The sequence below is a fragment of the Cetorhinus maximus genome, chromosome 16 (genome assembly GCF_964194155.1).
Source record: "Cetorhinus maximus chromosome 16, sCetMax3.hap1.1, whole genome shotgun sequence".
NCBI lineage: Eukaryota > Metazoa > Chordata > Chondrichthyes > Lamniformes > Cetorhinidae > Cetorhinus > Cetorhinus maximus.
The window spans coordinates 8041151-8066332 of NC_135894.1; the positions used below are offsets into that span (position 1 = coordinate 8041151).

A 25182-nucleotide genomic window follows, 5' to 3' on the forward strand; every position below is an offset into this window, starting at 1 on the left:
TATTATTTCTGCACAAAAATACAGGTATACAACTCAGATAATTGATATAATAAAGCCGATAGATCACCTGATTGTCGAGCAGAATCCTTTTCACTTTCGGGTTGGTCCTTCGTTATCTTTCCTCCTGTTGGGGAAGGAAACGTGCTGACTCATTTGGACATCAATGAATGAAATAAAACTCTCACATTAGAAGGTTTGTTTTGTTACCTGAACATAAAACGCCTGCATCTTCTCTGTGATTACAGTTGTGTTGTCCCCACGGGTCTGTCCGACACTGCCAAATGGTCGACTCGTGTGAAATACATTCTATCTCATCGAGCCAAATACGTCCTGATCCTTCTCCGAATGACCGAGCGCTATACTCAATAGAAGCGAGAGGGCCGCACTGTAGCTGTTTACAAATCACCTCAGCATCATGGCGATTCAGTGATTCCGAGCACACTGTTCCCCAGGTCCCATTGTAGAACACTTCCGCCCTCCCCTGACAGCGATGCTTTCCATTCACCAGCCGCAGCTCCTTGTGTTCTATCAACGAAATAAGAAATCTCCAGATGTTTCCAGTGATAAATTGAATCAAGTCAACAGTGCCCCCTTAACCCAAGTTGCGCCAGATGTGCTCACTGAATAGAGATAATTATTCCAAAAATGTAACAGTGATGCATGTACAATCCAATTATACAATCAAGGATAATCAACGCAGATTTCAAAAGAGCGAACTCTATATCTTCCAATTAATTGAATTACTTGAAGAAGTTTCAGAAAGATTATGTGGAGATAATAATGTCTATGTAATCCACATGGATTTTGAAAACAATAACTTTCGAAAAGTTTTCAAACAGCAGAATTAAGGCTGAGATCAGGGAAAATGAAATTATCGGCACAGTATTAAAAGAAGAGCCAACAAACAACAACGCAGGATTTCACATAGAATAGCAGAAGATGGAGCCTGCTGTGCACATGGATTAATGCTGGGGGTCACATCTGTTTAAGATTAACATACTACACTTGGTATTTGGAATTGAAGTAAATGTTCAAAATGCACTAGGATTTGCAGTTAATACCAAGACAGACTCCACTAACTGCAGGAAGACGTTCAGAGACGGCAGGATAGGCGTGTCAATGCCGAAATTATTTCAGTGCTGATTAGAATAAAGTCGTGCTTTTTTTGGACGAAGAAACACAAGAGCCAAAAAAATTGCGATTTCAGCTTTTTTTTTCACTCTCTATTACCCAGACAGAAAGAGAATGTGGAACATGGAACATGTACGTTTGGTGGGGCGAATTGTGGTGATGCCTTGAACATGACGTTTGATAAAGACACGAGAGGAAAATGCAGAGTGGAATTCAGCTCATGCCAGATGAAATGATGTAAGATTATGAGCAGAATAAGCAGCTGTCAGACGCGTTGAGCAGAATAAACCGTTAATGTGCAGTTTCTGCGCTATTCAGTAAAATACCAACTGTGTGAATCTTCTTGTATAAAGGAAATGAGTTCATTTAGGTCACCCGTACCTGAGCACATAATCTTCACATCTTCTTTATGAGAACAGTCGTGGGAACCCCAATATGCAGAGGGACGTTGCCAGAGATACGATTCCTCCCCTGAACACTCCAAGCCTTCCAGCCAAACTGGACCTGAGCCTGGTCCACAAGAGGCAGGAAGTGTCACGTCCAATGCCTTTCCGCAATGCAGCTGTTTGCAAACTACGTCAGCGTCTGTCAGATCCCAGGAATCATCACAAACTGAGCCCCAGGTCCCGTTGTAATAAATCTCCACTCGTCCTGCACATGGGCTTCCACCATCTGACAGCCTTAACTGTATGTGTTCTGAACCAAAAAATACAGTATTTATCAAGAGGATTCGATTACGCATTTATGTCATAACACAATTGAAACTATTGGATATTATCCAGCAGAAGTAATTTTAAAAATATTTGACTTGACTATGACAGGTAACTGTTTCTATAGTTGAAACCATGTATCTCTAATTATTTGAAATTTATAGTGTGGAATGCACAACTATTTCAAATATTCCCACACCTGACTCCTACGATATTTTGGATTGCAGTTCACATATTGTGTGCTCAATGCTGTGTGCCCTGTTTCAACCTCAATTGAACTTTTTTGTATTCATCGTTGCACCCAAACTACTTATGAACTTCAATTGTACACAGTTTATTTTTCCCTGCATGCATCTCGAACCCTTATTTCACTCGATTTCTGAATATCTCGCTATTTTATATTGATTATACTGAAAAAAATGCTGTAACTCCTCAGGAGGTTTGGCAGCATCAGTGGAAAAAGAAACCAAGTTGACTTTTAAGAAAGACATTTCACAGAAGCTCAGCCTTCTGCTGCTGAAAGGCCTGTAAGTACCTGTGTTTTTCAAGGATGGAATAATCCAGAAATCCCATGAGCGGCCTCTTGCCCTGACCAGTATGTGAACTGCAATTCTATGAAAACGTTGTTAAATTAACACAATTTCGCACCAAGCTGTAAGGCTCCTCCCGACACCACCTCACCTCCGCCTCACAACACCCGCCGACCCGCGCTAACAACACACTCTCCCAACCATGCAGTCAGAATTTCCTGTCTGTGAGATAATTGAGAATTCGGTCGTTAATAAATGCACAGCTAACATGCAAGTGCTGTTTGTTGATCAGTTCTGTCCGTGCCCACTCTCTCCACGTTAGCCCTCCAGTGTTAAGCAGTTAGGTTAAAAGAACTCGAGGAACAAGTGACGTATATTCACACCACACTCCTTACTAGATATTTCTATGTATGTTCCTGTAAAATTGAACTATACATTCACCTGAACACAGAACTCCGACGCCGACACTCTCATTGAGAGAAGAATTCATTGCAAATGAGCTGCAGTTGCGGAGATGCAATTCGTTTCCTCCACACTGGACATCATTCACCCACACAGGCACTTCACTCTCTCCATAATTTGAAAAGATATAAGCGGCAATTGCGACACCACATCCTAGTTGCCTGCAGACCACGTTAGCATCATTTATTTCCCAGAGGCTGTCCTGCACTCTGCCCCAGCGACCGTTATGGTAAATTTCCACCTGACCATTACAGCGGCTTCCCCCATTTGTCAATTTCAGTGATCAACTTTCATCTACAAGAAGAAAGCCGTTGAGAGCAAGGGTTAACGGTCAAAAAAAAATGCACATTTGATTCAACATAACCGGGGCAATAATTATTCAAGTAAATGTTGTGACCGAGGTGCCAAGGTGTGGCAGATCACTGGGACCCTGCTGAGCCCTCTGATGCGGTAGGATGAGCAGTGGCATTCGTGCTCCGTTAGTGGAGCAATTTCAGAGGTAGGAAGAGGGGTGTAGTCCTGCAGATGATTTTTAAGGATATTGCAAAGAATCTAGTAAATTGCCATCAACGGTATAATATCCTGATAATATTAAAATATCCCAGCACAACGCACGAGCGATAGAACTGATGAACGTCGCCGGATAAACGGTGCATGAGAGCGCTAATCAAGCTCATGTGACTTTGTGATCTGTTCTCATGGACTCATATACTCAGTTCTGTGAAGAAAGGACCAATGGATGTTTTCATGTGTTTCAGATGAAAAATTCCGAGGGCAATGTCCGTCTGGTTTGTTTGTTGGACAGTTCAGAACTAATTTGGCTGGGATTTGGGAACGGGCAGATAATGTTAGAGAGAAAAACCAAACTGCACAGAAAACTAGAAAAGAAAGATTGCAATAACGGAGGAAATAATGTGGTGCTATTCAGGATAAGAGCAATAGAGTTTGTATAAGGGTTTCAATAATATTTACCATTCAGGTGTGTGAACATACATTGTAATAAATGATTTCCTTGACGTGCTGGCTCTTTTGCAGGTGCAAAAATGGAAAATTGTCTTAGACACGTGCAGGACGATGCAAAAACTCCAAGGCTCCCTGGCTGATTAAAGAGGTGGGGATTAAGGTGAAGCACAACAAAATATATGCATAGGATATTGAATTTGGATAATGCAAGTGAGATCCAAGGTTAATGTACAATATCCAGACCGTATAAGAGTGTCCCACTAACATAAAACGTGATCTTACAGTCTTATATAGGCACAAAACCGACACCAGGAAGGACATCGGTATATAAAGGCTGATGTTTTGGCTCAGCTGCTGAGTGCGCATTTTGAGTATGTTTTTGCCAAGGAAGAAAACGCTGCTCAATGGTGGACAAAGAATAGGCAGAAGAAAAAAAAATGGAATGGCTAGATATTTATAAAGATGACGAATTGGCTTGGGCAACTGATGTTGAATATGACACGACACATGGATTGGATGAGATGTATTCGAGGGGCATGACCTGAACTGAAATCGCCAGATAATGGTCATAATGTTCCCATCCTTCTTCAATGCCGATAACTGATGTTTCCAAATATTATACCCTTGTTCAAGAAAGGGTGTAAGGATAAATGCAGTAAATTCAGACCAGTAAGTTTAATATTGTCTTTGGGAAAGCTTTCTTTCCTTGGAAAATATCCCTTGGGGCAGAAGTAACAGCAAGTTGAAAAAATGTGGATTCATTAACAAACTAGGGCGGATTTGGTAAGAGACATCGCATTGCACGGACTTGCTAGAGTAAATAAACGAGGTTACAGAGAGTGTTAATGAGGGTCATGGGGTGGATGTGGTTTTGATGGACTTTCAAATGACCTTTGGAAAAGGGCCACGAATGATGCTTGGCAGAAATGTTAGCGCCTGTGGAATAAAAGGCTAAAATGGCTGCTTGGAGATGGAATTGCTCTTTGAAAGGGAACAGGATGTCGTGTTCAAGATTTCTTCTTTTCCAGGCCAGAGGAAAAGAACATTCCACCCGGATAGCAACCCTAATTTTCCAGTAATATATATAATATATATTGTTCCAGTAATATATATTATTGGTTGTAAGAGGAACAATTTATTGTTTTTTTTTCCACGGAATTTTTAAGTGTTGTAAAATGTTGAAAGGATTAAATTCAATCGAACACAGACAAGCTGTTAGAACGGGCCGGAAAGTTCCAGATGAAATTTAGCTGAGGGAAGCATTGGTTCGCTCACTTTTGTCGGAAGTAAATAAATGTATATTTAAAGTTGATAAGTGTTTTTTTCAGAACTACCGGATGTCTCAACGCAAGTTACAGGCATTTATTTGCATTGTGTAATGTCGTCACTGTTGCAATTTAAGGAACGCCGCAGCCATAATGGGCGCAGTAAAATCGCACAAACAGTCATGTGATAATGACCAGATGAGCTACATTGTTTGATGTTGATCAAGGGATAACTTTAGAAAGGACACCGGGGAAGACTCCCTCGTTTCCCTCAAAGTAGAGCCATGGTTCACATTTTTATTAACGTCCACTGATGCAGATATGGCATCGATTACCCCTCTTACCTGGAACACGAAATATTATAGAGGGCAGCATTCCCACAGCACTGCACTTGATTCACAGACTTGACTGCTCTGGTAAATAACTTGAGTCATTCTTGTACCTGGCCTTGTGCTTTAGAAGTGAGAGTGTTTTTAAGTGAAGTAAGGCTGGCAGACGAAGGACGAGTAGAAGGAACAATAAAGAACGGGATCATTTCTAAATGAGTTTCAGCAGCTGATGAATCTCGGGTGCATTTCTACAAACAATTGTACTTGAAAGCGCAGGTTGGGAAAAGGCTACTAAAGTTTTGAGTTCTTTGGTGTATAACTAAGGCACTGAGTACACGGCAGGGAAGATGTGATGATTCATGTCGGCCTCATCTGGAGTAATCCTTCCATTTTTGGGCTACAAACTTAAGGGAGGGTCTGCAGGCATTAGAAAAGATGCAGAAATGCTTCATAAGATCATTATGGTGATGATAAACTTACTTTTTCTACATAGTTTTAGGGAGCTACGAATATTCTACCGGAGAGGGAATGCTCAAAGCCTCCAGAATCTGGACAATGTGACACAGAAAAATTATTGCCAATGGCGGAAGGATCATGAATGATCAGTACAGATTTATGGTGCTGGACAAATTGGAAATGGTGATGTAAGGATGCTAATTTTGCATGGTGCAATTAATCAGGTCCTGAAATGCACTGCCTGTGAATGTGGAGGACGAGGATCTGCAATGCACTGACTGAAATTGTAGTGAATGCGGAAATGCAATGCAATGTCTGAGAAAATGCTGGATTACGATCTGCAATGCACTGTCTTAGATTGTGATGGATGAGGATCTGCAATGCATTGACTGAGAATGTGGGTGATGAGGTCCAGGGATGCAATGTACGAGAATGTGGTGGATGACAATCTGCAATACACTGTCTGAGATTGTAGTGCCTGAGGATCTGCAATGCACTGTCTGAGAATGTGGTGGATGATGGTCTACAATGCACTGGCTGAGAATGTGGTACGTGAGGATCTGCTTCACGCTATCTGACAAAGTGGTGGATTAGAATTTGAAATGCACTTTCCGAGAATGTGGGGGGTGAGGATATGAAATGCACTTTCTGAGATTGTGGCCTATGTGGATCTGCAATTCACTGCCCGAGATTGTGGGGGATGTGGATCTGCAATGCACTGCCTGAGAATGTGGGGGAATGGAGATCTGCAATGCACTGTCTAAGAATGTGGGTGTTTGATGTTCTGCAATGTACTGTTCGAGAATGTGGATGGTGGGGGTCTGCAATGCACTGCCTGAGAAAGCGGAGGATGAGGACCTGAAATGCACTCTCTGAAAATGATGATGATGAGGATCTGCAATTCATTGTCGGAAAATATGGTGCTTGAAGATATGAAAAGCACCGTCTAAGCATGTGGCTTCGAGGATCTGAAATGCACTGCCTGAAGATGTGGTGGATGAATCTCAATCGGAGATTTTAAAATATATGTGGTCAGATAATTGCATGGAAAATAATACCGGATTATTGTAAATTACATGGGTGTGTGAGTGGGTGAGATACTTTTGCAGATAACCTGCACGGACAGAACATGCTGAAAGGCCCCTTTCAGTTCTGCAGGGAGATTATTTTAATCCATGATTACATCGACTGAGAGGACTCACCCGAACAGATGACACTCACGTCATTTCCATGTGAGCAGTTAAAATTTTCCCCGGATGTAATCGGACAATCTGTCAATCGGGATTCATTTCCGCGGCACCTGTAATTTTCCATCCACACGGGGCCAGTTCCCTGCCCAAAGTAAGAACCCCTCGGGATTTCCTTTAGAGCCCCGCACTGAAGGTGCTCACACACCACACTGGCGTCTTGTCAACCAAAGTGAATATCACACAGCGTCCCCCTCTGCCCTCTGTGCAGCACTTCCACCCGGCCGGAGCACCTGTTCTCACCACCAACCAATCGGGGTCCATGCTTCCCTGTTTTTAATAAAAATAAGGACGAAAACATTTTGTAAATCCACATTTGAATATAGACATGGCGAAAGGTAAAAAATGAAAAGATGAAAATGGATAAGTGTGTGTTACACTGCACTGTTTACACATCTTATTGTTTGAAACTCACCAGACTACGAAAGCCTTTAAACGAACGTGTCTATTTGCTCAAAGTAGAGAGTTCATCCAACAAAAAGCTAATGGAATTTTGGACTTTGTCACAACAGCTTTGAAATACCAAAGACAGGACGTGACGTTTCAGTCATACCCAGTATTGGCCAGAACCAACCTGCATAACATATGTCAGATTTGGACAGGGCACTCCGGAAGAACATATTCGTCTTGGAGGGGATAAAACGTAGATATGAAAGATGTATAATGTAATTAAGCATTGTATTATGATCCCAGTTTGAACAAAGATGACTTGAAGCTATTTAATCTGGAAGAATTAGTGCTGATAAAACTATGTTAAAAATCTTATATTGATTTCAAAGATTTGATAAAGAGTCACGGGTGCAGTAACCCAGAACAAGGCCACTCAAAGGATGAATTTGCTGTTGCCGGGGATAGGAATATATTTGACAAGGTTTGCACTTATTACTGGTTCCTACACTCCCCTGCAAAAGCGATTGAAATCCATTCTCTTGAACTGCTGACGTGGGCAGATTGAAAGTAGACTTGCAATGCTGCTACTGAGATAATCCCACTATTTTGAGCGAGAAACCAGAAAGGAAATTTTCTCCTAATTATTTACCTCATTTGGGTCAAATCATTGAAACGCCTCTCTAAAATAACGCAACCACCGTTAATTAATGATTCGCCTACGTTTATAATTAATGAAGTCTGCCTCAGGTTTGGCAAACAGAACACGACTTGAGAGTTCTTTCGATAATGGGTGTTCCGGCAAATGTGAATGAAGAACCTATGCATGGTGCAAGCATTAATTTAGCAATAATAATGTGCTATTTTCAGATAACGTAGAAGTTACTGACTTACACATAATTGTGTTATTCCAGAATCATAAAAAAGCGACAGTGAACTATAAAGAAGTGCTTGGGAATGATCATGAAAGAAGGAAATATCAATGGCTTTTTCTCCGTTTCTGAAAATTTCACCAGAAAACTTATTTTGTCATTCGGATTCGTTTTACTCACCGGAACAGCTCACACTGACATCGTTCATGTGGATGCACTCGTTTTCATTTACTGGAGAGTTAGGACAGTCTGTCAGGCTTGTCTCATTGCCTTTACGTTCAAATTTATCGCTCCGTTGAAGTCCAGTGCCCTTTCCAAAATAAGCCCCTTTTTCCACGGACACAGCGACTCCACACTGAAGCTGATCACAAACCACACTGGCATCATTCCAATCCCAGTCAAGATCACACACTGTTCCCCAGGTTTGGCCGAACTGTATTTCCAGTCTGCCCGAGCATTGGGAATCCCCGGAAACGAGTCTGGGAAACCTGTGATCTGAGGAAGAACAATTCATGATAGTCGCAATCATTTTCAATTTTGTCCATATCTGTTTAAGCAAAACCTGTCATGATGACTCCTGATAAAATTTTCATTCTGGCATAATCGTGATTAAGCTAAACCCTACATTGCTCCAGATGTTATTGCTTGCAAAGTGGCCATATGCAACCTTTAACATACTTAGATTTATTGCTACCTCAGTACCGTGTTACAAAGACGCACTATATCTACAGAGGGAACTTAGCTAAGCATCTATTGAAAGAGATGTGCACTTTGACGTCAAACAATGTCTACTCTACCCGCAGCCAACTTTCTTCATTCCCATATCGCTCTCATCCCGATTCCCGCCCTGAAACTATAGACCGAAATGCGGCCTATGAAGAACACTGAAATTCTGTCTACACTGAATGACAAAAAGATAATGCTACCCTTACCATCTTTCACCCCAACACACGTGCACACCTTCGAGGTGCAGTCGATAGATCTCATTAATGAAGACCACCCAGAATTCGACTTTTCACAGCTGGTATTACATTGGCACTAATTTGCAAATATAAACTACATCAAGTTGCATCCAGGCACCTCCCCTCCCCAGCCCCATCTATCCCTGCGGGAAAACATCTGATTACCAAAAAAAATCCCTTTCCCTTCCATTCTGTATTTTCTATCGGGTTGTATTTAATAATTTTATTACATATCTATTCTCAAAGTCCCAATTTATCTACTTTTACTACCTCTGGCCCCTCACGTTTCAATCCCTTCTCTTGAAATTATAAGACCCACTCTTCACAACATCTACTTATATGGAAGCGACAGCAGCTTTCTCTTCATAATACTTTCAGGGAGTAACTCTTCCCTGGCACCTATTGCACATACTGTGAAAGGCCAGAAAATTAGTCGGATAATTCCAGTAACCCTGACTTGTCCTCGAGTGTTTAGAGTCTCCCATTTGATCTGCTGGCGTTTGTCATTTCGTCAATGGGGCACATTGACGAACACAGACACGAAATAACCTCAAACATTAAATGATTGATCCCACACTACCTTCCTAGTGAAAAGTTCCGAACACTGGAAGCGCAAAGCAATGTTAAGAGCCCTTTTGAATCTGTCAGTAAAATGTAACGGTCACATACAAGGGGAAAAAAATGGCTCGTGCTATTTTAGCATTTTTAACATATTGACAGCTCGAATCAAAAGGAACCAATCACCGGATAACCATGTACAGTTCTGGGAACCAAGCCTTGGTTTGAATACGCTGATCATGTAAGGAGTGCATTTAGAGCTCCCCAGAATGTTCCTCATCTTTCAAGTGTAAACTTGAAAGGACAGCTTATGTCGATTGGTTCTTGTTCCCTTACATCACCTTTTGATTCCCGAAGCTTTAGGGAGCCTCTTAAGGCTATGATCGACGAGCAAATAAATGGGGAGACAGTGATAGTCCAACAATATTCTTTCTCATCGTCGCTCGGCCCTCACATCTAGTTTAATCAGGACAGTGAGAGGCGATGAAGAAGCAAACTCATTGCAACCGAATAGTCTTCACGGGCTTTGGCAATTAATGTCCATTAACCTTCCATCACGTAGCCTAAATTACATCGTATAATGTAGGGGAGAAGAGATAAAAACAAAAATGACCATCAATAATTAAGGGTCATTTGATCCAGGACAGCAACTGCACTGCCGGATGCATTCAAACGTCTGGATAACAGAATATCAGATCGCTGCCTTCTATAATGGTTAAAAACGTTGTTTATGGATCGTTTGGCCATTAACGAATGTCGTCTCTGAATATCGTTTCCACAGTTTTAGTGCCAAAAGCTACTGTTGTTAAACGAGAACATTGTCTCTCCACAGGAACCTCTTACTCAAATCATTGGTTTTGGCATCTTCTGTTTTTTTTTTAATAGTTACATCGTTTCCTTTACATTTAACAGTAGATTTTCTGTACTGTCGTGCAATAGAGAGAAAAAAACAAGCTAATTCCGTGAGAGACGATGTGGAGCTAGCGGACAGCGAGCAGAATTAATTCCAAACTGCATAGCAAACAGAAATCAATGATTAGGGATTGAGGGTAGATATTCAGACCAGCACAAAGGTTGTACATTGTGTTCCAGCAGGACGGATGCCAGGAACAATATTGTTTACCGTTTACAGAAACAGATTATCCACAGGAAACAGTTAAAAATTAGTCTGTGAAGTCAAATTCGAAGCTCAGTTGAAACTCAGGAAATCTGTGAGGAGGTACTTACAGAGACAGAATAAACAGTAAATGCAATAAATTCACAAAATGTGCACTTAGTTTGCAAATGAATGTTATAATAGTGAAGGGCAATGCAGTACTTTTGTTAGAATTAATTCAGAGCTCAAGTATTCATTGGAAAATGAAAGTGCAAATTAGTTAGATGTGCCATCGGATGGATCTCAGTCACGGCCTTCATTTTTGGAGGGAAGAAATTAAAAATCTTGATAGTTTCATTATATTTCGGTGAGCCCACTCTTGCGCTCCTGGCATATTACAGTCCCGCCGAAGTCAATGGACATTTGAATAGCTCACCGCCATTTACACCCACGGCACCGCCGCAACGGGGCAGTCAAATTCCAAGAGACGCGAGAAAAGTTGAAAGTAATTTAATTGGATTTTGACAGTTCTATGAGGAAGGTCGGGGGAAATGAAATTAATTGCTTGGGTACATTTGTTTTCACTAGGGAAGGTAGCCCGAGCACTGAAATGATAAAGATCTTTATGACGATTGAACGAATTGACAGGATAGATGATCGTTAACTGTGGTCTATGGCCAAACTTGCAAACATAAAAAAACTACTAAAATTTGCAAATGCATTCAGAAGAAATGTTTTTTTTAACCAAACGGTTGTTAGAATGTGGAACTCCTGGCCACAGAAGATGAGGTGGTTGACATGGATTTATTTATGACTGATGAACAGATGGGGGAGAATGGAACCTCACGTTATATTGATGGAGATAGAAAACGTGGTGTTGATTTGGCGGGAGGGTAAATTGGTTGGGGAGCGGGGGAGGCTCGATTAGATCATTAACCCTGAGATTGACCGGTTGTCCTATGGAGTAAGTAGCTTTATCGTCGAAAATGTGTGATTCTGTGTAATGTTTCCAACAGATTTACAGATGTGAACTTCGCTAACACGACCTGTGTTAAGTGTCCATCCAAGTTTGCTTGAGAAGATTATTTTGTGTTTCATAAAATAAGCTCCCTTGTGTGTGGTGAACGGGCTACCACATTGCTGTTAGATTGGGAGTTCATGTAATTTGAACCAGCGAGAAGAAGGCCGTTTCTTTGAGAGATGGAGAAGAGAATGTTTTTAGAGGGGCTGCCGTTCCCCCCTGCACATAATTAAGAAATCAGTCTTATTACCCCACTGAGGAAGAGAATGGTGGTTGATGGCGGTGATTAAACACCCAGTCAAAGAGAAAACTTTTTCTGGGGATGGGAAGTCTCCTGAACAGTGCCTCAGCAGCGCCTATACAGGTCAAGTGCAGTTTCCACAATGAGCAATGATTCGGGAAATAAGGAACTCTGGTGAGACAGTTGAAGACCGAAACTCACAAAACATTCAGCCTCTGGCCCGCTGAAGACGCCACGGCATTGGCATTCGGTATTGCAAATGAAAGTTCAGTCAACGGTTTTCCCGGAGTTTAAGATGGTGATGGACTGTTTGATTGTAAAGCAATTGAATGTTAAGTGGAATCTCTCATTCTTTGCTGTCGTTAGCCGTTTGCAGACACACGTGTGGTGCACTTATTAATTGTCATTTATCATTTGAGGCATGGATGTTGTGCAGGATTTGCTCTGTGTGCTCCTGGGCTGCTTCCTAATTTGACGAATTGCGAATGGAGCCGTGCACTGAGCAGTCATGCCCAAACAACTCGTCTTCAGAACATATAACGATAAGAAAGACATGACTGAAGCAGTTGAAAAAAGTTCGACATCGATCAGTAACTTAGAAAATGCAGTTTCCGTTTAATCTCCATTGAGTTTAGTTTTAAAAGACTGATTCAGTTTTATAATTGCTGCCCTTTGCAACAAAATCCTACAAAGTGTTAAATTGCTAATGAATCTGTTCTGAGAATGGCCAGGTTAGGTCCATGTGGTTGGATTTCTTGGGTGCGGTGATGGTGAACTTTCACCTTTCTTCCAGTACTATAACGCTGTTAAGATTATTCACTGCAATTGTGCCGTGCACTGCACTTAAAATATTTGTTTGAAATGCAGCACTTCTTCCGATCTCAATATCAATTAAATATTGAAACGAATGGACTGTGCAGTTAACATCGGGATTCTTTTTGCAGATTAGACCCGTGCTGCCCCATGACTTAGACTCTCCCTACACACAGAAACCTTCCTCCCCAATTCCCGTTTAGCAGCCTGTAAAATATCAGCCCAAATATTCCGTACTAGTGACTCTCGGAAACCTAAGGAATGGCAGAAATGAGCATGCGGCCCCTGCGGAAGTTTTGGCGCCTTGAACTATGTGTGAACAGCCCGGAAAGTTTCAACTTCATCTGGGGAATTCCCCTGCTCTCTGGGAGACTCCGCAATGGAGCTGAATGAAAGACACGTGCGCGCTCCGATGTTCTCCCCAGGGTCGTCACACCAGGGAATTTATACAGGGAGGGAGAACATAAAACAATGATCTAACAGCCGGGCAACTGAACAACTGGACTCTGCAATCGCTTTCACTCATTCCCCCAAGAGCATCCGGAACCATCCGGGCGAGTGGCGAGGGAGAGGGTAGAATGCGTGCGGGATTTTCCGGACATTCTTCCCTATCCTCGGATGGTCCGGGTCACCTCACAGCAAGAAGCCAGCAGTGATATAAAGCGGGGTGCAACCTGCCATTCCGGTGTGAGCTTATTTATTTTTAAATTAACACAATTATTGACATGAATTTATGACACACAAAGAATCTGATTGAATATAACATTAACTCCAAGTGGAATATCCTGCCCTAAGTCTCATTCTTCAGCAATTGGCTGTCCCAAAATAACATCTCCACCTTTATTCCAGGGGGAAAAAATCAGACCCGGCGGGCGATGAGAAGCAGAAGAAATATTTGTACCTGAGCAGATCGCGCTGGCATCATTGTCGTGTGGCCAGGAATAGTGACCCCAGGAATACGATTTACAGTCTCGCAGGGCGGCCTCGTTCCCGCTGCACTGAACATTCTGCGTCACAATGGGCCCGGAGCCTTCCCCAAAGTGAGCCCGGCCCGGTGCAGAGTCCGCGGTCCCGCAGCCCAGCTCCCGACACACAACGGCGGCGTCCTGCAGGTCCCAGCTGTCATCATCAACAGTCCCCCACTGTCCCCTGTAGTGAATCTCCAATCTTCCTGCGCACCGACTGCCCCCATTCGCCAGTCTCAGTTTCACCGCCTCTGTAAAAGACAATAATTAGCGCAGAATTACAATCCATTAAATCCGCGAGACCCAGCTAACCGGTCTCCACTTTCTGCAGGTCAGAGCAGAAGAATTTGGAATATTGGCCTTTGCCCAATCTCCCATTGAATCCCGATTTAAAAATAAAACCTCTCAAACACAAGGGTATAATTGTATTCAACCCTTTAAACGAGCCGGTTATAAGTGGGAGAGATGCCCCTTCTGGGACAGTTGGTCGATATGTTCAGAACATATTCCAGTCCCCGGAGATCAGGAGATGGACGTGACTATAACAGCGAACTCACTGACTGGCGGAGACTGAGGTCCATTCAGAGCACCAGAGCACAAATGCAATCTCCTTCTCCCAGCCAGCCCTTCCTTACCCCGCCCACCGGAACTGGAACGTCATGTAACCTCTATCTCTGTCTGGATGTAATTCGCGAATTGGCAGCCCATTTGGGATCGGCAGCAGTATCAGTGGTTATTGACATTCCCCTCTCCGGGACCCAAGCCATGGTCGCTCTGCATTAGGCAGCAATTGTCCCTCAACTTAAATATGTTCATTGTCAGAGTGCAGGAAACATCCCATTCCTCCCTGACAGGCACATGGAGAGCGAGTTAATCAATGATCAAATCGGTACCGCAATTTTCTCCGACAGTTAGTTTTAATTCACGTAGATTGGACAGGAAAATATCAGATAATATGAAAATTAAGAGTTATTACCTGATGGATCAGCCTGACTGCTCCCAGTTCTGCCTGAAATGAAATGTTGAGAAATTAAAGTTTCATGGGTTAAGAGGACGATGAAACGGCCAGAAACGTTATTTGTTCAAAGCAACTGCGAGAATATTTTGTCATTTTTTTGAACATAATGTTTTCAGGAACTTTATGATAAAAAAATTCAACAAACACCCAAGTTTCCATCATTATCTGAAGGTAGATTTCCCGTCGCTTTTCGGAAGAAATAATCCAGCGGTTTGTGATTTCATCTGTTTTCCACTCCAGATGATGCATCCAGTACAGGCTCAGGAGCAAGTTCATGTTATTAACTGGTCAACGTTTACCCAGGAGATCCCGAGAATACCCCATTACACAGATCACCTTCTCACCATCTAAAGTCCCTCTAACATACTATCGATGGTATGTTTACCTCACACACGCTCGGTGCTCGAAGACATGGTGGCCTGCATGTTTATTGGTCACTTTCCATTTGTTGGTTTCACACCATTGACTGTGCGTTAACATTTTCCAAAATTGGCTCGGGTTTTTATTTTAACCAGGAGGATATTCTGGTATATCTATATTCCCTGTTTGACGTGTTATAGAACATCTTACATTGATTCCCACCCTCAGTTGGATTTCTGCAACCCCTTACATGATTTCTGCCAGTCCTGCACAAAGCGTGCACCTACCTAGAAAATATTACTCAGGAGTTTGTTGGAATTGTCTGTGATTGTCTGGGTAATGGAAGTCGCAACAATACTCAACAAGTTGCGCACCAGCAAGTTCATAGCAACCCCCTTGAGCGTCAGCCCAAACATGTCCTCTTTAAGTACCTCATGTAAAAGGTGCACAAGATATAAATACAACCTAAAGCCTGTTACAAAGCGACATAAAGGAATGCAAGTTTGAGAGTTGAGATCTGATATCTCATTAGCTACAACATGATCTATTATAAAAACCTATGAAGCATGTGGAACAGGCTGACAAACATTCAGGTACACAAAAATAATATACACATAAATGTCTGCCTTAGGAAAGTGATTTAATTAAAACAGATTTCAGGCCCCCAAAAAGATACAAATAATCAAGCATGTTTACAGGTTAATTCCCGGTAAAATGTGAAATCTTATGCTCTCCTCACCTATCAGCGTGCAATAAATACTCATTTTTACCATAATTATCCTATCACAACTAACGTTGATCGATCGCAATTTACAATTTAAATTTGAAAAAAAAAAGTCATTGTCCATCATTCCAAAGTTGAAAATAGTATTGGAAATTGTTCAGCTCATGAAAGCACACAACAGTCACAAAGCTCTCCTACTGATAAACATATGTTTGAAAAATATGTGCAAGGGTTCAGTTGGCAGTAACTGCAACTTTAACATGGTTGGTACAGTCAGTCATTGACCTTACATCCCAGAATGTGATTCATGCTTCTCCAAGAGTAAATGCGCTCTGCTTCCAGCACTCTGGGATTAAAACATTTGCAATCGACTCTGCTTTGCCTGTGCAAGAGCCACAGGGGAGAAATTAAAACTAACTGCCTCGTTTTTGGAGTTGTATTCTGGATTAAATTGAAATGTGATATCTATTTGGTCAGGTATTGAAAGTTTATGTTAAGCAGATGCAAGTTAATATTTAAATGTCACAGTTATTAATAGAATTGGATAAATTAATTTCCCTGTTTGATGTCGAATGAACGGAAAATAATACAGTCCATAATATGCACTCAATGACATTTCCACAATGTAACTAAACAATTTCAAATCTCGCTCCATCTAATCACACGCATTTTAAATTTTAACAACATTGGCCCTCTTTTGGGGATTTAAACCTGATCTGCGCTTGGTTTGTGAGAATGATTCTGAATAATATTAATTTTGTCTTCTGTCTCCTTTCTGCGCTGTGCAGGGAATGTTCGTTAAATTAGCGACACAATCAGAATTTTAGAATTGAAACTTTTAAAAATATTACTTTTTTTAAGAATTAAATTAAATAGCCAATGTAAATATATTTCGGTAAATGAAAAATGTATCTGATAACTATTTTCGAATTTATTTCCTGACAGTAAAGCACAATTTATTTTAGTTCTTTTTACTGACAAAGCAGCAAAAAAAAAATAATCCTCGCCCCGATGCAAAGTAATTTAAAAAAAAAATCCAGAGATCCCCTTAACTCTACATAAAAGTTATCGGGAACATGAAAGGAGGCGGAGAAAACTTGATAATTTCGTGAATCTGTACATAGAAAATGAGCGAAGCAGAAAATACAACTTCATATCAAACAGCCATAATATTGATGAAAGTAAAAGCTAAACAAAATTCTGAGCAAATACGTAAATATAAGAACGTTTTTAGCTAATTTATTGTTTGTAGATTGCAGTTAATAATTATACATATGGTAACAGATAATTAAAGCAATGTTGATGCTGACAATGATTAATATTTTATTATACTCTATTCAAAAATCGTGTCCAACACTCTACTGCTGAATAAAGCATTTGCATGTTTCTTATTTCAAAGTATCACAAGTAGGTTTGACCGCATTTCTTCTGAGGAAAGTCAGTTACTGGAAATCTGCATTGGTTCATTCACCAGTGAGTGCTGCCCTGACCAGGATTCTGTACTCATTGAGTTAATTTACATTCCAGAATTTGATCCGCTCCTTTCTAACAGCGACGTTTTACGCTCCTTATCCACTAAATTTAAATAACCAGGTTCGAATTGCATGTTCAGTCTGCGGTTTCTGTACAAGAGGGGCAGAGGTCAAGATAAAAGCAAACTGCTGGGACTATGATCACTTTAGACCTTTTGACATCCAAGTCTCAGTTGCAATTGGAAATAAGTAAAACATGTTAGCCCAGATAACGGCCACCAAAAGCAATGGTCAACATTTGGCCTTTTGAACTTGGCGGATTTAAAATGAAACAAATGAGCAAAGAGTCTACTAGCTCAGAATTCAACACAATTAAATTAACTATTTCATCACAAATTAATTACCAATTTAAGGAAAAATATTCCAATTTTCGACAAAGAATTTTGTTCATTCCGGGATTTGTGAAAATATTATCCGGAGCAATATATAATACATGCTTCCAGCAGTTCTTTGATTTAGGAGACATGTTCCTCAAATAAATTACAATGCCTGGAGTTTAGTGGCAGTCATTTATTTCTAAATAATTAGAAACTGATTGAGAGAGCCATGTGCCTTTTACCGTGCACCTGACAAGAATGCAGCGAGGTTTCCCTGTCACTAAGGCAGCATTTCTTATTTTTAATAAGAGATTTAGAATTGTAAATGAAGACACGCACTTGGAGCAGCAACAAATTTCTACCAAGGCATCGACATAAAACTGAACAATAATATCAGGCCGGTGGAAGGAAGTAAAGGCACAAGTCTCGATACCTCATTAAACAGCACATGGGACCTTGAAAAACAATGAGAATTCGGAATAAATTTGAGCCAACGTACTTATCACATAACCCGTGAAAACAAATAGTTCAATGGGAATTTTAAACTTCATACAATGTGGTCATAACTTGGAAGGATGTATTAACAAATTAAGCAAGAACATTGATAAGTACCATTTCCCATGAGTTAAAGAAGTTGCAGTAACTATATATTTGGAGAATGCAATTAATCGCCAAAAGAAAACATTATAATATTAATTGTGCTCCTTCTTCTTATTTCAATATAAACTATTTATCGAACTTGCAAAACACTCGAAGGCAGAACCAACTGTTATGCATGATTTCGTGTTTGCCCTTATATCACACATAATTCAGGCGGAACGTCGACTGAGAAATAGCCCTGAGAGTACTATATGTGGAGGCTCACACGTTAGTAGGTGCAGTTTCATACTCAGTTAATTGACATAAACCAGGACTCCGCTCCATGATATTCTACCAGTGACGGCTTTCGACGTCGTACCAGCTCTGCTGAAATTGTCTGATCAGAGTGTTAATCTTAATAAGCTGTGTGTGAGGAAGAGTAGCAGGGGACTCAATAAATTCAGTTGCTGTGTTATTTCTGTTCTCTTTCGGATTTAAATCGTTTTGACCTAAATATGACATTTAAAACAATCACCAACCAGGTGCAAAACCTTTCAAATATGATTCAAAATGATATATTTATAAATCAATTGAAATGCCTAAAATATTAACTGGATAAAATTTCGGCAAATAAACTCGACTCATCAATCCTCAGTTCATACGATCTTAAAGGAGCGCAGAAATAAATGTAAAAAAGTCCGTGTTCAATAAATAAAGCCCAGACTGGACTATCCTCTCTCGGCAAATCCATCTGTTTTATATTTGTACAACTGTCTCAGTTGGGAATGTTCTCAACTCCAAACTAGCCAGCCGGTTAAGGGAATTCAGGTGAACGCTGATAGAGAACAGGGACCTATGCACACGGGTAAAGCCATAGCAACTTGAGGCTCAGAATTAGAGCCTTCGGTTGAATGGGCCTGCGCGGGTCGAAAAATCGGATACCGCCTAGTCCCACTCTCCAGTTTTGGCCGCTTGTTTTGTGCGCTACCATAATTTAAATGCGCAACCGAACATATTTTAAATGTGATGAGGGTTCCTGCATTCACCGGCCTTTCAGGCAGCGAGCGTCCTTCGATCTGCGTATTATTATGCAGCAATATCCCATTACACAATAGGCAAACGTGTTAATATTTGAATACAAATCCAAAATTTACCTTACAAAATAGCTCAATGTTTTCTGCAGTAAATATCAATATCTGTATTGATAAGATTCATTGTTGAATAACAGTGGAAGCCGCAATGTAGAATAGGATAATATTAATTTTAAAAACTTACATTTCAGAAGTTGCAGTGCAGTTAGAGTCAGAAAGGACCGCAGCATCTTCCCGGCACTGGGATCCTGCGCTGGGAATTGAGCTTTAACCGAATGCTGTACACAGATGCCGGGTTCACCTTCGAACACCTTCCGAAAACCCGGCTGAGGCGGCAATTAAGTGTTTGAAAACAGTTTGAACAGAGTTGACTATTCCTTCCAAATAACATAGAGATGTTATCATGTGAGAGCTCTAGAGTGCCGTCTGGTAACAGACCAATGAGAATGAACTTGCCATTAATGGATAAAACGAACCGAGGGGCCATCCACCGCCTTTTCCTGTTAGAATGGAAAGGAAATGAGTCAACAACACTGTATCAGATCATTCAATCATTGAAACTTACAGCAGGAACTTACAAAGCAGTGGGCTCTTACACCTGCTGTGTCACAACTGCTGTTATCCCGACATACATTTGCAAATGAGTTCTCTTAAAGCACATGTCCAATTGCCTTCTAAAGAATCCTGTGGAATATCATTACACCATTATGTTTTATGGTGTATTCCAGATCTTAGTCAGCTGCTGTGTGATTAAATTCCTGTTCAATAACAATGTTGTCAATTTATTTAAGTTCATAACATCCAGTTAATGACACAAAAGCTAATTGGAATACTTTTCCCCACTCGCCCTGAGATATATCTCTTTATGTGTGTTTGTGTGTGTGTCTGTGTGAATGTTTGTGTTTCTCTGTATCTGCCTTATTCCTGGCTTACTCTCTCTAACTCAGTCTCTGTCTTTCTAACCACCAGACTCTCTAACTGTCTCTCTGTTTCTTTGCTCCTATTACATGGCTTTCCTGTTCAGTACAAAAAACAGGGGGAAAAAAATGTGAGGCTGTTGATGTAAAATACAAACAAAACAGAACGCTAGAATGTACAGCCAGTGATGCAACAACTCCGGAAAGAAACGGTTATCGTTTCATGTCTAGATGACCTGTCATTTCAACCAGTTCCCAACCACATGGGAGGTCATTTCAACATGAATCGTTAACTGTATTCGTTACTGATGGCTTTGGGATGACATATGAAATTCACTTGAAATTCAACAGGCATTGCAAGAAAAAAATATGATTTTTCTTTCCAGCTAGAAGTCGGGTATAAAAAGAACAACATTCCTTCAGACTGTAACAAAGAATGTAAGGAACAACAAAGTGTTTATGTACTCATTTATCATTATTATTCTAAAATCAAAATCAGAGTGGCCAACTCAGGAGCCTCATGAGAGCTATTCGGTTATGTTTGACAGCTTTAAGGTTCTAATTTTTAAGATTAGTGTGAAGTATTTTTTGCATCCTGATTATAATCTGTGTTTGAGCTGGGGAGCGTGTGGTTTACAGGTTTCAATGTTAGGCAGACTGCAGCTTAATTCTTACATTTATTAAACGTGTTAAACAACTAAATAAATGCTTTTCACACTGGGACACTTTATCGAGAGGCCTTTTCACCATAGGATAGCGAAGACACAATCAACGCAAACATCTGTTTACAAACTCTCTTCCTCAGGTCCAAGGCCGAAGGACCCAGTTTAAAAGCTTCGCAGATAAATAATTCTGTGTATATTGATGACACTGTGTGTTTGCTCTTGATTATTTTGTGGCTACTACTTATATATTTCAGTGGGTTGTCTGCAGTCCCATATCGAGTTTAATTTGTCAAAGTTGTGAAGGAGAATTTGGCGGAGATTCCAAATAGGGTGATAGTGAAAACATTAGAAATCCAAGCAGCTAAACTTGGCGGTTTAGCTAACTATTGAGAATGAAATAACCTGAAAACTGAAAACCGGCTTCATCTCCATTGACTTCTAAATTATTGGTGCCCATTGTTGTTAAACTTATAGGAAATGCTTCATTTCAAGGGCAGTTGCTTGATTTCCATTATCACCAATAACAGAAGTGTAGAGACCACTATTATTTCTTGGATGGTTATCCCAATTTACCCAGTCGGATCTATGCCGCTCCTAAATTATTCTCTATAAACTGTCGAAATGTACTTGCACCTTCTTTGGGAAATATTGCCAATCCTTTGAATAAATGTTTTTCCATTAATCAGCGCTAGTCTTGGAGAGAAGTAGAGCCAACAGGGATATTTGTTGCGACATGAAATGTGTTTTTACTTTAAGATGAGTAATTACTACTGAAAATGTCTGTGTGTAATCCCACAGCAGCTCGTAGTGTACAGATTCACAGAGCACTCGCTGTATGTTTTGTTGTTGTGCAGAACTGACAGGAAACACCTGGCGTTGTGGTGATGTCTGCACCAGCAACTTCGTCGCTGCTCCCTTATAATATTGACATAAGGCTTGTGAACATTGAACATATCCAGGCCAATGAGTCGTGGCAGTATATCTGGGTACCGGCATCAATTCACGGGAAAATGTCACCTGCAAATAGTCCAAACCAGTGTCATTAATAGTTGTTCATGGAATAAGATGTCGGTAAACTGTCGAGACAGTCTGGCGTGTGCAACAAACAATACGTCTAGTTTGGCGGCTTTAATCGACTATTGCCATTTCTCAGGCTGTGAAAGTCTACAACCGGCATGTCGGCATTTATCACCGCTCCCACCGCGCCTCCAAATCCCTCCCTCACGTCACCCTCCTCAACAACTCCGCCTTCAAGCTACTGGCGGCCAGCGTTTCTGCTGAATAAAATAAATGATTCGGTGTAGCCAAACTCCCCAGATCAGTCCAGGAGCAGCACGTTACGGATAGGATTTCGATGAGGGCTAAAAATTACCTCGGATAACGACTATGCCTCTTTTTGTTTGGGTGCTGAATATTTTGAATGGTTTTTGGCCAGTCTGCAGTGTACCACTTTACATTGTAATGGATGGTTTGTTAATATGAAAAGTGATAAACACTGGAGAATTTCTGAGATGCTAGGTCAGTTTCAGAGCACTTGGTTACCATTTCTACATTGTACTCGTTTATTAGCGAGGGATGAATTGATGGGTCGTGGTAACTTTGTTAAGTGAGGATTTCGAAATCAGTTGCTTGGTAATCAGTAAAATGAATATTTGTAAGTTGAGGTGATTGTTGTAGCAGGTGAGGTAAAATTCTTGTAGCAGGTTCTATTTTTTAAACAGTCGTGTGCTTCGAGTCATTTTATTGATGTTGAATCAGCAAGGGATACTTATTTTTATATATTATTTGCAATGTCTCGGTTTATATAAATTATATTTTGCCAACTGTCAATTTACCTCAAAATGTATCACATAGCAAACGCCAATGCAAGATTTAATTTGTTATTTGCTGTCTTGCTTGATCACTGCTTATATACAGTGCTAAAGAATTTAATGTTTCACTTCTGATGATGACTGTAATGCCTAAATGTGAGAAAGTACCCCTAACACATACACGTTCGGGGCAGTATTGGACTGATGCTTCATGTAAAATCAACGACCATTCAGTATCGCTCCCTGCTTTCTGTCCCCCTGGCAGATTTTCGGCCAGTTGATTTTGCTGCTTTGATTAATGCCTGGAGTTTACCTATATCCAATATGTGAATGTGTTTCAAATTCAAGGTCGCCAATTTGTTCTCTCTACCAGTTAGGAAAATTCTACTCTCCAGCACAGACAGATTCAAAGTAGTTGTTTAGTACAAAAATCATGCGCTCTGCCGACAATGGAAGTTTTATTTTTTAGTCCCAAATCATCCCGATCCATTATTTAAAGACAGTTAATGAATTAAGCTAATGTGCGAACCATTTTCACATTAGTCCCAAATAATCCCGGGCCTCCATTCGAAGGCCACGCAATGCCTCTGCCTCATGTTCAAACCGGTTTGAATTTGGCCCACCATCGTCCCCGGCCTTCCGGCGAAGGCCGTGCAACGACCTTGCCTGTGTTCACACAGTTTTCGCCAGTTTTTTGAATTGGTAGTTGATGATTCAATTTCCTGATGTCGGGCATTCATACGCCCAGCTGATTGATGTGAGTCAATCTACTGAAGTTGAGTAAGGTTTAATCAGGAAGCTCATACAGTTAATGGTTAAGTTCAGGTTAAACCAATGGTTGAATTACTTCATTATTGATATTTCTTTATGAGCGCTACTTGAATACTCAATGCTACTTCACCATGTTACTGTACCTGCATTTTCAATAAGCTCAATGTGTCATGTAATTTTACAGACGTTTCTAATTAGAGAGTATTCGCTTTATTGGAATAGTTCAGTTAATTGATAGTGCATTGCTTTTCAGTTTTTTTTTATATTAAATGAATACACGATTAACTACATAGACAGTGGTACGGTTAGATATTGTTGTTTTTGTGTCGGTCTGCCATTGCCCATAGGTTTATGGCGCTCAGTAAGTTAACAGGCGTAGTATCAGTTCACGGGTGTTCCATCAGATTATTGGCGAATATTGCAGGGCCCCAACATGGGAGTTGCGTCAGTACAGCTTGTTTTTATCATTGCTGCTTCATCTTCTATTTCAACACATCAGACAGAGGCTTTGTTGACTTTTTGCGTTGTTAGGCCGAGAGTGGTAGTTTTTGGACTGGTCGATGTTAATGTTATTTTATTGGTTGGACGAGGGTTGATTTGTGGGGAGCTTGTCCTTTTGGAGGAGTGAGGGAGTTTATGGGTAGCGAGTTAGTTAAATGACAGTTGGGTATATAATATCTCATCGCTAGTTTGGAGGTAATCGAACGGCTTAAGTTCACATGATTTCTTGCTAATCACTGGGGCAGTGTATCTGCAAGGCGTCGATTTCTAACTCCTCAAATGCTTTGCGACACGGATAATCTCTTGGTTTTTGTTTGTTTTGCTAAAAGTGAGTAAATATGTTATTATTGCTCAGGATTGAAGACAATGGGTCACTTTGGGGTGATTACTAATTTTCCATAGTTCTCGTTACTTTAAATTCACAATGTCAGTTTATAAGTCATTATGCCAGTTAATGGCCGAGTGTCACTATAGAGTCATAACGGCAGATAAATTAGCTTTGGCTTTTCTATGAGCTTGGCTCAGAATCACAGTCTTCAACAACATCTATTTCTGTGTGACTGTGTGTTCAGTCATTGACATTGTTACGATGTACAAAAAAGCAAAGTTGATAAACTCAATTTGGTGTGCATGTTGTCTGGCACACCGTCCACTACCTTGCAGAGTCTGTGGACCTAAACTCAGACACTTCTTCTGCACCACATCTGGAACAAAACCCCATCAACAAACATCAAGCTATAGTTTGCAAGCCTGCGACTGATGTCAACTCCAAAGTAGACCTTCCCCCTAAAGTCTCCAGCCTCATGGTGCCCCAACTCTGCAGCCCACTTGTACCAACTTTATATATATATTCCCAAAAAGGACTTTCCTATTAAAATCATTGTCTCC

General features: G+C 40.8%; 1 protein-coding gene across 1 annotated transcript; it reads right to left on the bottom strand.

Moving 5' to 3' along the window:
* Window positions 1-2: 2 nt before the first annotated feature.
* Window positions 3-3029, bottom strand: LOC144692034 (scavenger receptor cysteine-rich type 1 protein M130-like). Its single transcript, XM_078560591.1, has 4 exons — window positions 2813-3029; window positions 1513-1827; window positions 208-525; window positions 3-124 (listed from the first exon to the last, which is right to left on the bottom strand). Exons 1-4 carry the CDS (start codon window positions 2859-2861, stop codon window positions 3-5), a joined length of 804 nt encoding a protein of 267 aa, XP_078416717.1. The 5' UTR covers window positions 2862-3029.
* Window positions 3030-25182: the final 22153 nt, after the last annotated feature.